The sequence below is a fragment of the Herpailurus yagouaroundi genome, unplaced genomic scaffold (genome assembly GCF_014898765.1).
Source record: "Herpailurus yagouaroundi ecotype Mexico unplaced genomic scaffold, PumYag 29, whole genome shotgun sequence".
NCBI lineage: Eukaryota > Metazoa > Chordata > Mammalia > Carnivora > Felidae > Herpailurus > Herpailurus yagouaroundi.
The window spans coordinates 5,335,735-5,350,903 of NW_024412377.1; the positions used below are offsets into that span (position 1 = coordinate 5,335,735).

At 49.3% G+C, this 15,169-nt stretch overlaps 1 protein-coding gene across 3 annotated transcripts in view; it reads left to right on the forward strand.

The window, feature by feature from the left end:
- MTRR (5-methyltetrahydrofolate-homocysteine methyltransferase reductase) overlaps positions 1-15,169 on the forward strand; it is a 33,639-nt gene that overhangs the window by 4,500 nt on the left and 13,970 nt on the right. For all 3 annotated transcript variants that reach the window (XM_040493774.1, XM_040493767.1, XM_040493769.1), the window contains exons 4-9: positions 1,882-1,999; positions 4,752-5,130; positions 9,501-9,623; positions 11,224-11,377; positions 12,253-12,341; positions 14,516-14,693. In XM_040493774.1, the coding sequence (XP_040349708.1) occupies positions 1,882-1,999; positions 4,752-5,130; positions 9,501-9,623; positions 11,224-11,377; positions 12,253-12,341; positions 14,516-14,693 (1,041 nt within the window). The remainder of the gene's footprint in view (positions 1-1,881; positions 2,000-4,751; positions 5,131-9,500; positions 9,624-11,223; positions 11,378-12,252; positions 12,342-14,515; positions 14,694-15,169) is intronic.

Consider the following 15,169-nt stretch of genomic DNA (forward strand, 5'->3'; position numbering starts at 1 on the left):
GGCTCCCAGGTCGATCTGATTTCCCTAGGAGTCACTCCCCTAGTATGATTTCTAATCTCGGCCACATATTAGGACCAGCCAGGGGAGTTTTCCTTGAAATCTGTTACCCGGGCCCATCTCCAGTGACTCTAACTTAATTGCTTGGAGGTGGGGCCCTGGCATCAGTGGTTTTTAAAAGCTCCCAGGTGATTCTAATATGTATCCCAGGTTGGGAAACACTGGCATCTAAGTTTCTGTGAAGTATAGGTTAAAAAACTAAGATAAAGGAGCAGAAAGACCAGCTCAGCAAGATAGGACACCAGAGAGAGAATTCAGAGCCCATATTCCTGGCTTGTGATCTGTATTGTTCTTTGAATGCTCTTTGAGAATTATTTTGGGGAGGGTATCTGGTAAGGATGGATTATGCTAAGTGACTGATCAGAAATTTGAGGTTATGACGCTGACTAGGTTCTGTCTTACAGAACTTATTCAAATAAGAGGGGGGGGGTTAGAGTACTTACATGTTTTTATTCAAGTTTTTCTGATTTCTTTTCAAGAATGAACACATGTTGCTTTAAAAAAATTCCTTGAAAAAAAGTATAGAGTGAAGCCCATCCCAACCTTTCCGGTCATTCTTAGTCCGTTTATTCCCCCCTCCCTCCAAAAGCTCCCATGTTCGGGGCGCCTGGGTGGCGCAGTCGGTTAAGCGTCCGACTTCAGCCAGGTCACGATCTCGCGGTCCGTGAGTTCGAGCCCTGCGTCGGGCTCTGGGCTGATGGCTCAGAGCCTGGAGCCTGTTTCCGATTCTGTGTCTCCCTCTCTCTGACCCTCCCCCGTTTTGCTCTGTCTCTCTCTGTCCCAAAAATAAATAAACGTTGAAAAAAAAAAATTTAAAAAAAAAAAAAAGCTCCCATGTTCTTGTTGGGAAGGTACATGGAGATGATTAAGTGAGAAATTGACCATTTTAATTTTAAATTTTTAACCAAGTATGAAAATGGTAGTCCATTTTCTTACCAGGAGACACAGAAACAGTTCCTAATTCGCCTCACACAGAAACATGGCAAGTGATTATATATTACCTGTCTCTGCTCTAGATTAGGGGTCAGTAAAATCAGTAAAGGACCAGCTGCTAAATATTTTGGGCTTTGTGGACCATGTGTTCTTTATAACAACTACTTCCCTCTGCTGTTGTGGCCTGATAGCTGCCATGAACACTATGTGCACAGATGGACTTGGCTGTGTTCCAGCACTTTATGTGAAGAAAGACAGCGAACGGTATTTATTTGGCTCACAGGCTGCAGTTTGCAGACCTCTCACTAGATCAGAAAAATCTGCAAAGACAGATGTTATGGTTTTTTTTTTTTAACGTATCTAATTCTCGTTTTAAGGTTTCCTTCCACATTAAAATTTTTTTTTTTTATGTTTATTTTTGAGAGAGACAGAGAGCAGGGGACGGACAGAGAGGGAGGGAGACACAGAATCCAAAGTAGGCTCCAGGCTCTGAGCTGTCAACATGGAGCCTGACCCTGGGCTCGAACCCATGAATCATGAGATCATGACTAGAGCCAAAGTCGGACACTCAACCGACTGAGCCACCCAGGCGCCCCTAAGGTTTCCACATTTTTACAGATTCGCGTAAACAAATATGTGAACATATTTTTGTTAACGGTGGCCAAGAAGTACTTGTTTGTGTTTCGATGCATCTGATATTTTAACATGGTAAGATAGCAGACGATCGTTTGCATGCTTAGTATTACTCAAGGAAAACCTCAGAAAACGTGAAGCTATACATTATGTATTCGTTAATCAGCATGTAGAATGTTGTTTTAAATACTCTATGTATCTGTTCTATGTACCTTCTTTAAATCTTACGGTGCACTAACAACCCGTTTGGGCTCCTAGGGCTGGGCGATTCAGAATACACATACTTCTGTAATGGCGGGAAAATCATCGATAAGCGACTTCAGGAACTCGGTGCCCAGCATTTCTACGCCACTGGACACGCAGATGACTGCGTGGGGTAAGGACAGACTGTGCGGTTTCCGCTCAGCCCCTGCTGGTACTTGATGAAAGTCTGTGAGGTTCTAAAATGTGATGACTTTTGATTTAGCACTGAAGCTTTTATTTTGAAAGTGGTATTTTCATTTCCTTAGCTTTTTTAGCTCTAGGGCCAGAGATCAGCCGGAGCTTGATGTACTTATTCTGTTGACTTTAAGTACCTCACTCATCTCAGTAGCTGCTACCGGAAGAAATTTGAAAAACCGCCCCAGTACCGTTATCTTTATCTTGAAGCGTGTAGGTCTTTGTGAAAGTCCACATTTTTTTTTCAGGAACTTTGATAGCACGTGCGTTTGCTTCTCTGCCGCGCGCACAGGGGTGACTGCGTGCAGGTCCTCACGTGGAGGGTGCCCGGCAGGCCACGCGTCACCAACAGAGAACACAGACCAGAGGCCTTCCCGGCACTCTGGGTGCCTAGGCTCTTTCCCTCGCCATCTTAATGGCCATTTGCCACCATGCCGGCCAGAAATAGAATTCCTGCTTCCATTAGATTATTCTCGTTTTTACAGTTCAGTATTTCACTGCATGTGCGGCCTCTCAAATCCTCTTCATGTGTCTGTTCAAAGGTCTTCTAGATGTTGTGCTCCGCCTTAGTTTATCACTTAGCCTTTGGCCGTTTTAGCCAGATTACAGCATACCCGCTTGCTTTTTCCTACTCGGTGCGTGTATTAAATTCATACTCACTTGATTTTTCTTTATGAATAATGACAAAGTCAGCAAATGTCTTGCTTTTCTGCATAGCGCCACCTCGCACGAGTGTGGCTCCACGTAACCCACCCTTCGGGTCCGCTCCCTCCATCATTTCCTGCAGCTGCGATGCTGTGGACGCTTCCAGATCTCAGCACGCATGTTCTTAGTTGTGACAGAGCTCGACCGTGTTGCCTTGTGTCTTCACCTTTTAGTTTTGTTCCTTTATATTGGTTTTTTTTTTTTGGTGGGTTTTTTGTCAGAATCCTGTTACCTCCCATTGTTTGTCTCATAAGAGCCGTTTACTTGCTAACTTCTTCTAGAACCCATTGGGCCTTTCCCTGAGCCCATATTTTACGTCTTGTCAGGGGCATTGTTTCCCTGTGCATTTACTGGATGGAGTGTTAAAATTCTCGGGGCGCCTGGGTGGCTCGGTCGGTTGAGCGTCCGACTTCGGCTCAGGTCATGATCTCACGGTCCATGAGTTCGAGCCACGCGTCGGGCTCCGTGCTGACCACTCAGAGCCTGGAGCCTGTTTCAGATTCTGTGTCTCCCTCTCTCTCTGCCCCTCCCCTGTTAATGCTCTGTCTCTCTCTGTCTCTAAAATAAATAAACGTTAAAAAAAAAAAATTAAAATTCTTAAGTGTATTAACCTGCATCTCTGAAACTTTTAACCTAACCACCTTATTTGAACTTACCCTCGTCTAAAATTGTTTTCAAGAAGATATCCTGGCTTAGTGTACCCGTCACCACATTGATGGGTTCAGGATGCAGCGTGGGGTCCAAATCCCTGCGTCCAGATCCGGAACTATCCACCGCCTTTAGTGACCGTGAAACTTTGGTTGCGTTACTTCCCCCTCTCGTGCTACCATCTCTCCCTCTGTGAACTAGAGAATAATAGTGTGTGTTGTGGAGAGTTTTGGGGAGGACTGGATGAACTGACACAGGCTGTCCTCTTAGAAGAATGTCTGCCACGTAGTCAGTACTCCACGGACATTAGCTCTCCCGCGACAGTGTCATCGTCTCAATATCTCTGAGCCTTGAGAATGGCGTGTTCGATGGAGCGGCCGTCGTGGAACTCAGAGTTTTGGGTACTTGCTTTGCCAAAGGCTCGGAGGGGTGGATGTGGAGCGTGGAACCAAGTTTTGAGCTGTGAGCACCTAGTGAATCTAATGAGCTTATAGCCAGAGTCCTATGAAGACAGAGGCCTGGAATGTGCCTTCTCCTGCCATTTAACTTTATGAATTAGAATTTATTTGATCTGTCCTTTGAGTTGTGACTAAAAATGAGAAGGAGGTTATTTCCAAGGTTCCGATCCACAAGTTTCTCAGTTCAGGAAATATATGAGATGTTACCGTGGGCCTACCCTACTTTGTTTATTGGCAAATACACTACCACATTTTAAGACCTACCTATGATTCACTCAACTTTCCTAAAGGATTATTAGTTTTTTCCTTTATGTTCAGACTTGCTACAGATTTTATCAAAAATATCCAGAACTGGTTGAAGATTTGAACTATTTATACTTAGTCAAAATAGCATTAATCTGGAGTGATTTCGTGGTAATATTCTAATCTCTAGGGGGAGAAAAAGGTCAGTAAATTAGGTGAAAAAGTGAAGTCGCATTTGAGCTATGTAATTGTCATGTGATATTAGAGTGGACTTGGATTTGGGGGGAGTTCTGTTAGCCTTGGAATTTAGCATGCCTGTTTAAAATCACAGCTGCTTAAAATAAAGATCGCCAACTATATTTTAGAAAGTTAAGAGCAATCCCATTCCTCTTACCTATTACTAAAATGGCTTCATTTCCATCTGACATTGTTTGTGGCTGAAGTGCCGACGAACACAAAATAGTGTTTTTAACTCGATCTCAAGTGTATTTTGTATTCCGAATCATTGTTATGTCTAGTGTTTTTGACCGCTTCATAGTGCTCAGCCAAATAGACTGCAGTTGCCCTAGTATTGCACATTTAAGTGGAGAACTTAGGCCTTTTTGTACTTTTTCCTTTTTTGTTACCACAATCCAGTTTAGAACTTGTGGTTGAGCCCTGGATTGACGGACTCTGGGCTGCCCTCACGAAGCATTTTACATCCACTAGAGGAAAAGAGGAGATAAACGGAGCTCTCCAGATAGCATCGACTGCCTCCCAGAGGATGGATCCTGTGAAACCAGAATTATTGCACATTGAATCACGAGTTGAACTTCTGAGATTAGCCGACTCAGGCAGAAGGGATTCTGAGGTTCAGGAAGAGAATGCAGTGAACAGAGATCAATCGAGTGCTCTGATAGCAGAGTCTGAGCCCTCACTCACCCACTCGGTTCCCCCACTGTCACAGGCCTCTCTGAACATCCCTGCCCTTCCACCAGAATATTTGCAGGTGCATCTGCGCGAGTTTCTCAGCCAGGTAAGTGGCTTTACTTTATTCCTCGTGCTGTAGAATGTTAACTCACCAGGGGGTTTGTTTTGTTGTTGTTACATGACAACAGAGGGCAGCAAACTGGTCCACCACCTATCCCAGAGATAAAGCTTTGTTGGAACACGGGCCTGCCCGTCCATTCCCACGTGGTCTGCGGCTGCTTCTGTGCTACAGGGTTACGTGGTTACCGAGGCCTGCGAAGCCCGGCCCCTTTCTGGGAAAGTTTGTGTGTTGCAGAAGCGTTTGTGTTATTACATTACCTCTGTGGTTGAAGCAGCAAATGGTTAAGAGCTCGGTTTCTCTGTTATTTTGGAGAATTCTTTGTTGCGGGTACTCAGGAAATTACATTAGCAGCTAAACTTAAAGCACTTCTTTATAGTAAAATTCCATTCCATTTCCAGCATGGCTTTTTGGTGTCTTGGGATGCTCCGTTTTGGGGATTAATTTTCTTGGCAACATCTTATAAACTTGTTTTCGCCTATATTAAGTCACTTTCTTTTGTCAAGTGTATTTTTTGTACCAATAAGGAAGTGAGTTTAAAGTAGTCTGTAAATCTGGGGGCACCTGGGTGGCTTGGTCAGTTGGGCGTCTGACTCTTGATTTCTGCACAGGTCTTGATCTCATGGTTCGCGAGATCGAGCCCCACATGGGGCTCTGTGCTGAGAGCGTGGAGCCTGCTTGGGATTCTCTATCTCCCTCTCTCTCTCTCTCTGCTCCTCCCCTGCTTATGCACACATGCTCCCTTGCTCCATCTCTCAGTATAAATAAATGAACTTAAAAAAAGTCTGTACATTTTGAGCATTAAGGTGGATAATACCTCATTTCTCGTCACTACTCTTTGGACATGCCTGGTACACATCTCCATTGAAAGCCAGTCTTTTGGGGCAGAGCCACACTCTGTCTTTAGAGTGGCTGACTGTGGAGTTGGTGCCGGCTTTCTCATGGAAACCACACCCTCATGCAGCCATCCTGATTTCTTGTTTCTTGATTTTTTATTTCAATTTTTTGGGGGGGTGGGAGGGGAGAGCATGCGTGGGGCAGAGAGGCAGAGGGAGAGGGAGAGAAAAAGATCTTAAGTTGGCTCCACACCCAGTGCAGACCCAGACATAGGGCTCAGGACTTGATCTCATGACCCTGAGATCGTGGCCTGAGCCTAAATCAAGTCGGACGCTTAACCAACAGCCACCCAGGCGCCCCTCGATTCCTTATTTTTAATGAAGCAATTTAAATACGACTTTCTGGTATATTAGAACTGTTTTCTGACACCTGATATGATGGTGGTTTTTTAACGTTTATAGCATCTCTCTGAAGCATCCAGATAAACAAGTCTTCATACATAAACAACTATTGGGTATCATTCCGCTTGATAATCGCGTGAATTGTTGACGGAGGTGATGACAGTAGGTACACGTTTCTCAGGTCTGGGAACCGACACGAGCCCCTCTAACGAACCTGGCGCACGAGTGGGTCCAGGGCCCCTGTTGCACGCTGTGGGGACGGATGCACGTGGCAGAGGCGTGTGTGAACGTGATTGCCTGACCGGGTGCTTGAGGAGGATCTAAGGAGGTGTCTGTTACAGGAAGTGTCATTAAATAAGCGTCAGTTGCTGGGAGTGTGGTTGAAGGGCTTAAAATCTCAACCGGTTAAGGGATATTTGTGTACATTGCCCAAAGGATATGCTTAGAGGATAAGGGCTTGGACAGAGATTTATTTTAGGCCATCCTCTTGGGGTCGTCACGTTAGGGAAGGGGAGAGGAGGGGACGAGCCCTGGGAGAGCAGCCAGTCCCGCTCCACAGCACCTGTGCCCTTCCTGGGGGCTCTTGGGCTGTGGGGCCTCTGGGCTGCGGGACTGGCCATGGGACCCCTTAGCCCCCGTCACTCGGACCCCGCATGGCTGCTACCTGGTGTGTCGCCTGGTGTTGGGGTCGGAGCGGCCATCCGAGGATCCCAGGTGTGGAAGGTGCAGGCCTGCCCCAGGCGGTCCCGCTTCTCCCAGGTGAGGTGACGGACAGGACTCATCGGTGTGTCCTCTGCTGGGAGGCGCAGGCCTGCCCCAGGCTGTCGGGCTCCCGGAGGTTGTACCAAGAGCGCTGGTCCCTCGGTCCTCACAGGGCGTGGGTCTTCCCGGGGACGCCCGCACACCAGCCACATGTCCCCCCATTGGGTCCGATGGGCACCGTGGCACTGACGGGCTCGTGTGCCGTGCTGCAAGTCCAGATGTCCCGCCTTGAGCCGGATTGCCGTAACAGCCGGCCGGAGCGTTGCCACGGTCTGTTCCGCGTGGAAGCGTGTGGTCTTCTTTAGGGAGAGACGTGGAGAAGAGCAGACTGGCTAAGTCTGTGTCCACGCGCCGTGCGCCTGAGGCCGTGTGGATCTGATCTCTCAGAGGAAGCCATCCTGCGCGGAGGCCGAGCTGGGGCTTCCCGCTTGTTTGTGTTTCTTGTGGTTCCTTGTCGTCCTCCCCGAGGGTCCGCCTGGTCGTTGCAGGGCCCAGGTTGGCGAAGTGAATGGAGACCGTCCCTGGTCCTGTCGACTTTTAGGGATGGTATCTGTGCCTGCAGTTCCTCTCAGGATGCTGGATGTTTCCCTTTGTACCTCGTGGGGGGAGAAGGCCACGTCAAACTCACAGGCTTCCTCGTGGCCTTCCCACCACATAGCCCTGAGCCCCCCCCAGGGGGGGATGCCCTAGTGGGGGCGTGGGCGTGGCTTGCAGGGCAGAGGACTCACGCAGCAGGGAGTTCTTGCTCTCTGTAGGAAGAAGTAGCCACTTCTGCAGACTCAGCAGGTTCAAGGGAATCTAGGGATTCAAGATTTTGAAGCCTCACGTCCCCCTGTCAGCTGCCAGGAGGCCATTCTTTCCCTATCAGAGACAGGCCTCAGCCTTCTGTCCCGAGGCAAGAGACAGCAGCTTCTTTGGATGCCGTGGAGGATGTTCTCTGGCTTCCGTGTTTAGTTTTTAAGTGTTTTCTCAGCTTTTGCGTTTTTTTCCAGAGGTGTCAATGAAGTTTAGTAAAACCCACAACTCGACTGGCCGTATCAGTGCTATTTCCCCCTAGATCTCCAGCACCAGCTACTGTCCAGTGCGTTCCCTTTCATGGTGCGCCCTCCCACTTAGCTCCCGCCTTGCCGCCTTGTGCTCTGTCTCCCCTCTGCCACCGGTGTCGTGTGCTGTTGTCAGCCAGGTGGGTGATCCAGCTCCAAACTCCCGTTTTAGCATCTTGAAGCCACTCTAGCACCGGCTGTCACAGACTCGGTTCCTGTAAATCGAACTACATGATTATTTTTAGGGTATCCCCTTGAGGTCCTCACCTCGGGGAGAGGGGGGGCAGAAGCAGGAGTGGGCACGGTGAGAAGTGGGCTGCGAGGCGTTCCAGCAAAGGCCCCAGCCGCCGATCTCACGGGGTTCTCCGGAGCTGGGATGGCCCTTCAGAGTTGGCCAGAGTTGGGGCAAAGGGACTGGGCCTTTATGGTCATCAGCTAGTCATTGTGTATGGGCTGCCTCTGAAAGGAGGCATGACCGGGGTCCCAGATGACCACGAGCCAGCTGAGGGCCGTCTGCTGACAGTGCTCCCAGCAGCCCTGCTGAAGGCTGTCTCTGGCGGGGGGCTTCTCCCGGTGGCCCTATGTCATGACTGTCAGGCTCTGAGCTCTGGCGCTTTTCCCAGTTTCCCCATCTAGCCGTGTATCCGGTGTTAACTGACTAGCGTTTTGTAAGTTTCTGTCTTCAAAAGAGCTGAGGAGCATCAGGGTAGGAACGGGGTGGGAATAGTGCAACCAATTGGATTTCTTTGTGGTTTCCCAAGCCCTGGGCTCGCTAATACGGGAGCCACTGGCCATGGGTGGCCACTTAAAGTTAAATAAATGGAAATAAGAGCTGTTTGTTAGGCACACGCGTCTGGCGGCTCCTGCGCTGACCAGGGCGGGCGCGGAACATTCCCGTCATCAGTGCCCAGCAGGCTGAAGGTTCTCAGGAACATCTCTGCAGGCGTCTTCCAGCCTTAAACCTCTGTCCTTTCCTTTACAGTCTCCCTCCTGAAATCATGCATGCGTGCTGCCTCCTTTTGCACAGTTTACTTGGAAGACTGTTAGATCTTTACACGAAAATGCTGGTGCCTGATGTTTTCAATATATATCCCAGAAATGTAGCTAATAACCAAGGCATTTAACATCTGGATGAGCTATCTCTTTTGAAAGATTGAGAGGCGTGTGTCTGTAGCCATTTGCCTTAGAAACAAATTCTTCAAGAGCTAGGATGTTTTCTAAGACCCTATAGATCTTACCTAGTCACTAAGTGAAGCAATGGTGAGTAAAATTGGAAATCGCATTTAGTGAGATTTTATCACATTTGTCTCTCGAGGAGGAAAGCCGAGCATCTGTGACTCCCGTGGATCCAGTTTTTCAAGTTCCAATTTCAAAGGCAGTTCAGCTGACTACGAACGATGCCATCAAAACCACTCTCCTGGTGGAATTGGACATTTCAGTAAGTTCCAGAAGCTGTTTCTGAGCCCCGTGTGCTGTCGAGGGGCTGCTGGCATCCCCACGCTCGGGAAGGAGGATGGTCTCTGACCGACACCAGGCCCGCTCATTCTCGACCCCCCATATTTTTTCCCCACGTCCCCCCATGTTTTCTTTTCACTTTGGGGGTGTGTGGGGGTGGGGCTACAATGAGGAGGGATCTGGGAGGTGAGTTGATTGGAGAGAACAGTGGCGCCACCTATAGAGTGTCTCTCGCCTAGGAGAGAGCAGCGTCCCCTCACTCAGTAAGCCATGAAAAAACAGCAGCATCAAAGCGGCATTTCCGTTCGAGAAGAGCCCTGAGAGAGGCAGCGGGTCGTTGGAGGGTGGTCGGGAGCAGAGCTCAGACCCGGCCGGGCACCGACTGCTTCATTCCTCGTCGTGGTGGTGGCTCTCGTGCCTTGAGAATCCGGGAAAAGTCACGGATCCCTCCAGAAAGATGGTGATAAGCGTTCTCATGTAGTTTTAGGGGCACGTGCTGTGTCTCAGCTCCATCCACGAGCCACTGCCCATTCCCTGCCCCAAACCACTGGCCTCCTGTGACCTCAGGGCCGGAGGCTCCAGAGTCCCTCAGCTGTGTATTTCGGTGGGGGTTCCGGGAAGGGGGTTGTGCTTTCAGAAAAGGGAGTGAGGGCCGTCTGTAGATTTTGCCGAACTTCTGATAGGAAGAGAGAAATGACAGGCATCAAAACTAAGTGGTTTTGCTGGCACACGATTGAGTAGTTTCCCGTTCCTTTGGAAGTGCTGTCGAATGTTCTGTGTATACCAAAACGTTTTCTTTTTCATTCTGTGTTACGCTCTTGTCATAAAATGGCGAGGGTTGGCCGGTAGGTGGGTTCACGCTGTGTCCCTCACTGGCCGGGGATGTGAGCACATGTGGTCAGAGGCTCTCCGGATCCTGCACTCCGGATCTGTGTCACTCTGTGAATCGCTGTGGGGGGCACGTGGATCTTCCAGTCTGCGTTCATTCACAGCAGCAAAGCCAAGTGCGGTAACGTTTTCTGCTGAGTAAGGAAGAAATACAATGTCTCTCCTGCCCTCCTCCTTCCCCAAAAGAAAAAAACTAAAGGAAATCGAGGACCAATGCAGACAGCCTCAAGAAGTTTCTCTCACTCATTATATGCGTGTTTGCCTGAGAGGGAATTTTACGTTGATGATGAAAACATTTACTGAGTCACCTTAAATGAGAAAGGTTTTAACATTGTAAAAAATACTCAAATGGTCGAAACAAAACTCTGGGTAACTATGGAAGTTTTTTTCTTTAAAGTAACTCCTGAGGCCCCTGGCTGGCTCAGTCCATGGAGCATGTGACTCTTGATCTCGGAGTTGTGAGTTGGAGCCCTGCGTGGGGTGTATAGGTTACTTTAAAATTAAAAAAAAAAAAAAAAAAGTAACTCCTAATAAAAGGTTTGTTCAGTTGGGCTTATTTTTTGAAGTTAGAATCATTTTGTTTGTAGTTCCTATTTTGAAATGAGAATATAATAAAAACATATTTTTGTTACCCCACGGCTCAAACACTTAACTCATATGTGCTTTTTTTTTCTTCCATGTTGGTTCTTCTCTAGAAAACAGATTTTTCCTATCAGCCTGGAGATGCCTTCAACGTGATCTGTCCCAACAGTGATTCTGAGGTTCAACACCTACTCCAAAGACTGCGGCTCACGGACAGAAGAGAGCACTGTGTCGTCTTGAAAATTAAGGGTGACACAAAGAAGAAAGGTACAGCCCCGATCTGTTATTTCTTCAGGTGTCATTGGACCAACGCATGGGAGGTGACCAGTGCAAGGCCCTCCTTCCCCAACCCTGTGTGATGGCTGCACAGGTGGCCTGAGGCCTGGCGTCCCGTCAGTGGGTGGGACACGGGTACGTGCTGGCCTGCCAGTTTCTTAACTTTTACACCCATCACACGGGGTGGGATGATCATGCATTTTCTGCTTACTGGGACACTGCTGGACAGGATACGTGAGTGTAACTGAGTCTGTTCGTTGGCTTTCTGCCCTTAGCATTATTTTGTTGTGGAGTTCTACGAGAGTTGTCCTACAGTAAACTTTTATTATATGGACCTTTTTAAGGTTTTCTTATAATGTGTATTTCTCATAGCATATTTATTGCTTATTTAGTATATAAAAATAGTTTTCCATAATTAAGGGGCATTATGTGTTTTTTCAGTTGTTTGCCTAGAATCTTGAACTGGAGTTTCATCAATTCTAAAATTCTTTTTGAGAATAATATGCATTGTTAATGGACAAGAGCCATATTTTGGTTTTTGGTTTTGGTTGTTTTTTTTGTTTGTTTGTTTTGGTCCTTGGCTTTGGATAATTTCCTTCTTGTTTGGTATACCTAGATTTGGTAGGTGTGGCTAATAATACTATTGAATTTATAATTCTTTTATTTATTTATTTTTGCAAAGTGGGTTTTTTTCCCCTGTAAACATTTTGGGAAAATTTTTTGACTGGATAAACATTGCCACAAATCCTATTGTACCTTGCTAGCACGGTAACGTAAAGAATACAGGTAATTGTGTTTTTAAGGATGCAAAAACATTCTATTCTTTATTTTTTGTGTCATGAACTCTTTCCTGTGTGCCTGAAAAGGAGCAGCCTTACCCCAGCACATCCCTGAGGGACGCTCTCTCCAGTTCATTCTCACCTGGTGCCTTGAAATAAGAGCAATTCCTAAGAAGGTACTTCTCTTTGGGTGACTATTTGCAAGTATACTTAGCTCTGTGTATCTGCCCTTTGAAGGCTTAGAAGATATGGCGTTCAGGGCATCTTTTCAAGAGTTTCCAAGCGTGTATGGTATTTGTCATGGACAAATATTTTTGGGGTTGTGCTTATATTGAAATTTTGTGTTTTCTGTTGAAATGACATTTTTCTTCTTCTTACCAGCCATTAACTTGGTGTGACACGTTAATCAGCGATTAAGGTGACCCCAGATGACCTTGTGTTCTGCACAGGGACACCTTTTCTAATTGATGACAGGAAGCTTATGAGGGTGCAGTCCTGTTTAATGTTGGGGTCTCTTCTGGGTGAAAGCACACAGTCACCTACTGTTAAATCAGAATTAAAGGATTCGGGTAGGTTACGGATATCTAGATGAATGTGCAGAGAGAATGATCCACTAGGTGTCAGTAGGATGCCGGGAGCTGCGTTTCGAAGATGCTCGTACCTGATTTCTTCCAACCGCGTCCCTACACAGATCCAAATGGGGAAACTTTGCCGGCCGCACTTTGCCAGTGAGCATGGGTGGTGCCTCCATCAGGGTGCCCTCCACAGTGCCATTTCTGCTCTCTGTCGTATTCGTCGTTTGTTGCATGCAGCCTTTGGGAAGCAAACTCCTTTAGAGAGAGGCTCAGCCCTGGATGTAATTTGAGTACATTTAGAATTCACTGTGATGAGAATTTCCTGATTAAACACAGTACGTTTCACAATTTAGTTCAGCTCTACCTTTCCATACAGCGAATATACATAAACATATTTTTCCTTACTATAAAAGTAACATTCTCACTGTAAAAATTCTGGACACAAAAATGAGTAACGCAGGAGCTTGTGTACCCACCCCAGCGTGGGAAGGTATCCTGCCTGCGACCCATGCAGAGAAGTGGGGTGCTCGTTCACCTCACATGGTTTCCGAGTGCTCGGTGTGTGTTTGGCCCTGTGCCTGGCATCGTGAAGAAGGCTTGCAGTGTGTTAGTCCCAGGATAGTTCAGGCAGGGCTCCTGAGCTGAGCCACTGGAAACCCGTGACCCCTCACGAGAGGAGGGACCTCGTCCTTCCTGTTGGGGGGTCCAGGGCACGAGGTGCTTGAGCCATGGGGTGACAAGTAGGAGTGTCTGTTAGCATCTCATTTAGCACTGGAACAGAGGACTCGCTTACTTGCTTTGTCCCTAAAGAACCCTGGAGTGGTGACAGCTGTATGTGCCATTTAACGGGTGTATGTCCTTAAGAACCATCTATATGTATGTCATGGTCCGAATGCGTGGAAACCGGAAGTCGTCACTAGCAAGTTTGGTCTTTTGTCCGAGAGTTTGGACTTGGCTCTTTGAGGCTTGGGATTCAGGATGTCATTGCTTGGCTTTCTTCGTTTCTGTTCTCCTCCTCTTTCTGCAGTGAGTCTGAGGTGACTCAGAGAGTCCGTGTGCAGGAGGCTTCTCGATGCTCTGGCCCTGCCTGTCTTTGCAGCCTTTGTCCTGCGCCCCCATTTCCCTGCGTGCTAGTGAACACGGCATGGCCCCGGAGAGCATGCTTTTGCCAGCCACCTGTGCCTTTGCGGAACTGCTGGCCGCTTCGCCCTCCTGACCGTCTCTTCCACGGGGCCAGCTGTCGGCCCAGGCTTGCGTTCCGGGACACCCTGGCTGCCGAAGCCCCTATCGGGGTAGTTGGCCTCCTGAGCTCTCTCACGAGCTGGGAACCCTTAGGGCAGAGCAGGGGTCGTGCCCAGTGCCTCTTGTATAAAGGACTTACCGGTTAGCAGATGAGAGAAGTCTAGCTTGTGGTCATCGGCTAAGACAAGAACAGGTATTTTGTCTCGAGTTAAAATGAGGAGTTAACGAGGCTCCTGATCACTGTTACTCGAGTACACCAGACGTGACATCTGAGGTCGAACTTGGGACTGAATCACATTGGTTTGGGAAACAGGAAAGGTGACCGAAAGTAGAACGTGGGAGGGCACTTTCTTGAGCAGGCTGAATGAAAGCACACAGGTGCCAGCCAAGTTCTCTCTCCTGATCGCACACCTAGGTGCGTGACCGGGCGCGTCCCCGGGTGACCGGGCGCGTCCCCGGGTACGTACTGACGGAAGATTCGCGCAGCCTGGCCCCACGTGGTACTTTCAGCCCGCTTCCTCTTCTGGCCGCAGGCGATGCTGAGAGCCCTGGCGGAACACGCGGCCGGCCCAGACAGGCGCAGGCTGCACGAGCTGTGCAGCAGGCAGGGCGCCGCCGACTACAGCCGCTTCGTGCGGGACGCCCACACCGGGCTGCTGGACCTCCTGCTGGCTTTCCCATCCTGCCAGCCTCCGCTGGCGCTCCTGCTCGGTGAGTGCTCCCGGCCCTGCGCCCCAGGGGCCCTCTGGTGTGTGCTCCCCGGCCCTGCGCCCCAGGGGCCCTCCCATCGGTGCTCCCCACCCCTGCGCCAAGGGCCCTCCCTTGAGTGCTCCCGGCCCTGCGCCCCAGGGGCCCTCCGGTGTGTGCTCCCCGGCCCTGTGCCCCAGGGGCCCTCCCATCAGTGCTCCCCACCCCTGCGCCCCAGGGGCCCTCCCGTGAGTGCTCCCGGCCCTGCACCCCAGGGGCCCTCCCGTGAGTGCTCCCGGCCCTCCGCCGCAGGGGCCCTCCCATGAGTGCTCCCCACCCCTGCGCCAAGGGCCCTCCTGTGAGTGTTCCTGGCCCTGCACCCCAGGGTCCCTCCCATGAGTGTTCCTGGCCCTGCGCCCCAGGGGCCCTCCCGTGAGTGCTCCCCGGCCCTGTGCCCCAAGGGCCCTCCCGTGAGTGCTCCTGGCCCTCCGCCGCAGGGG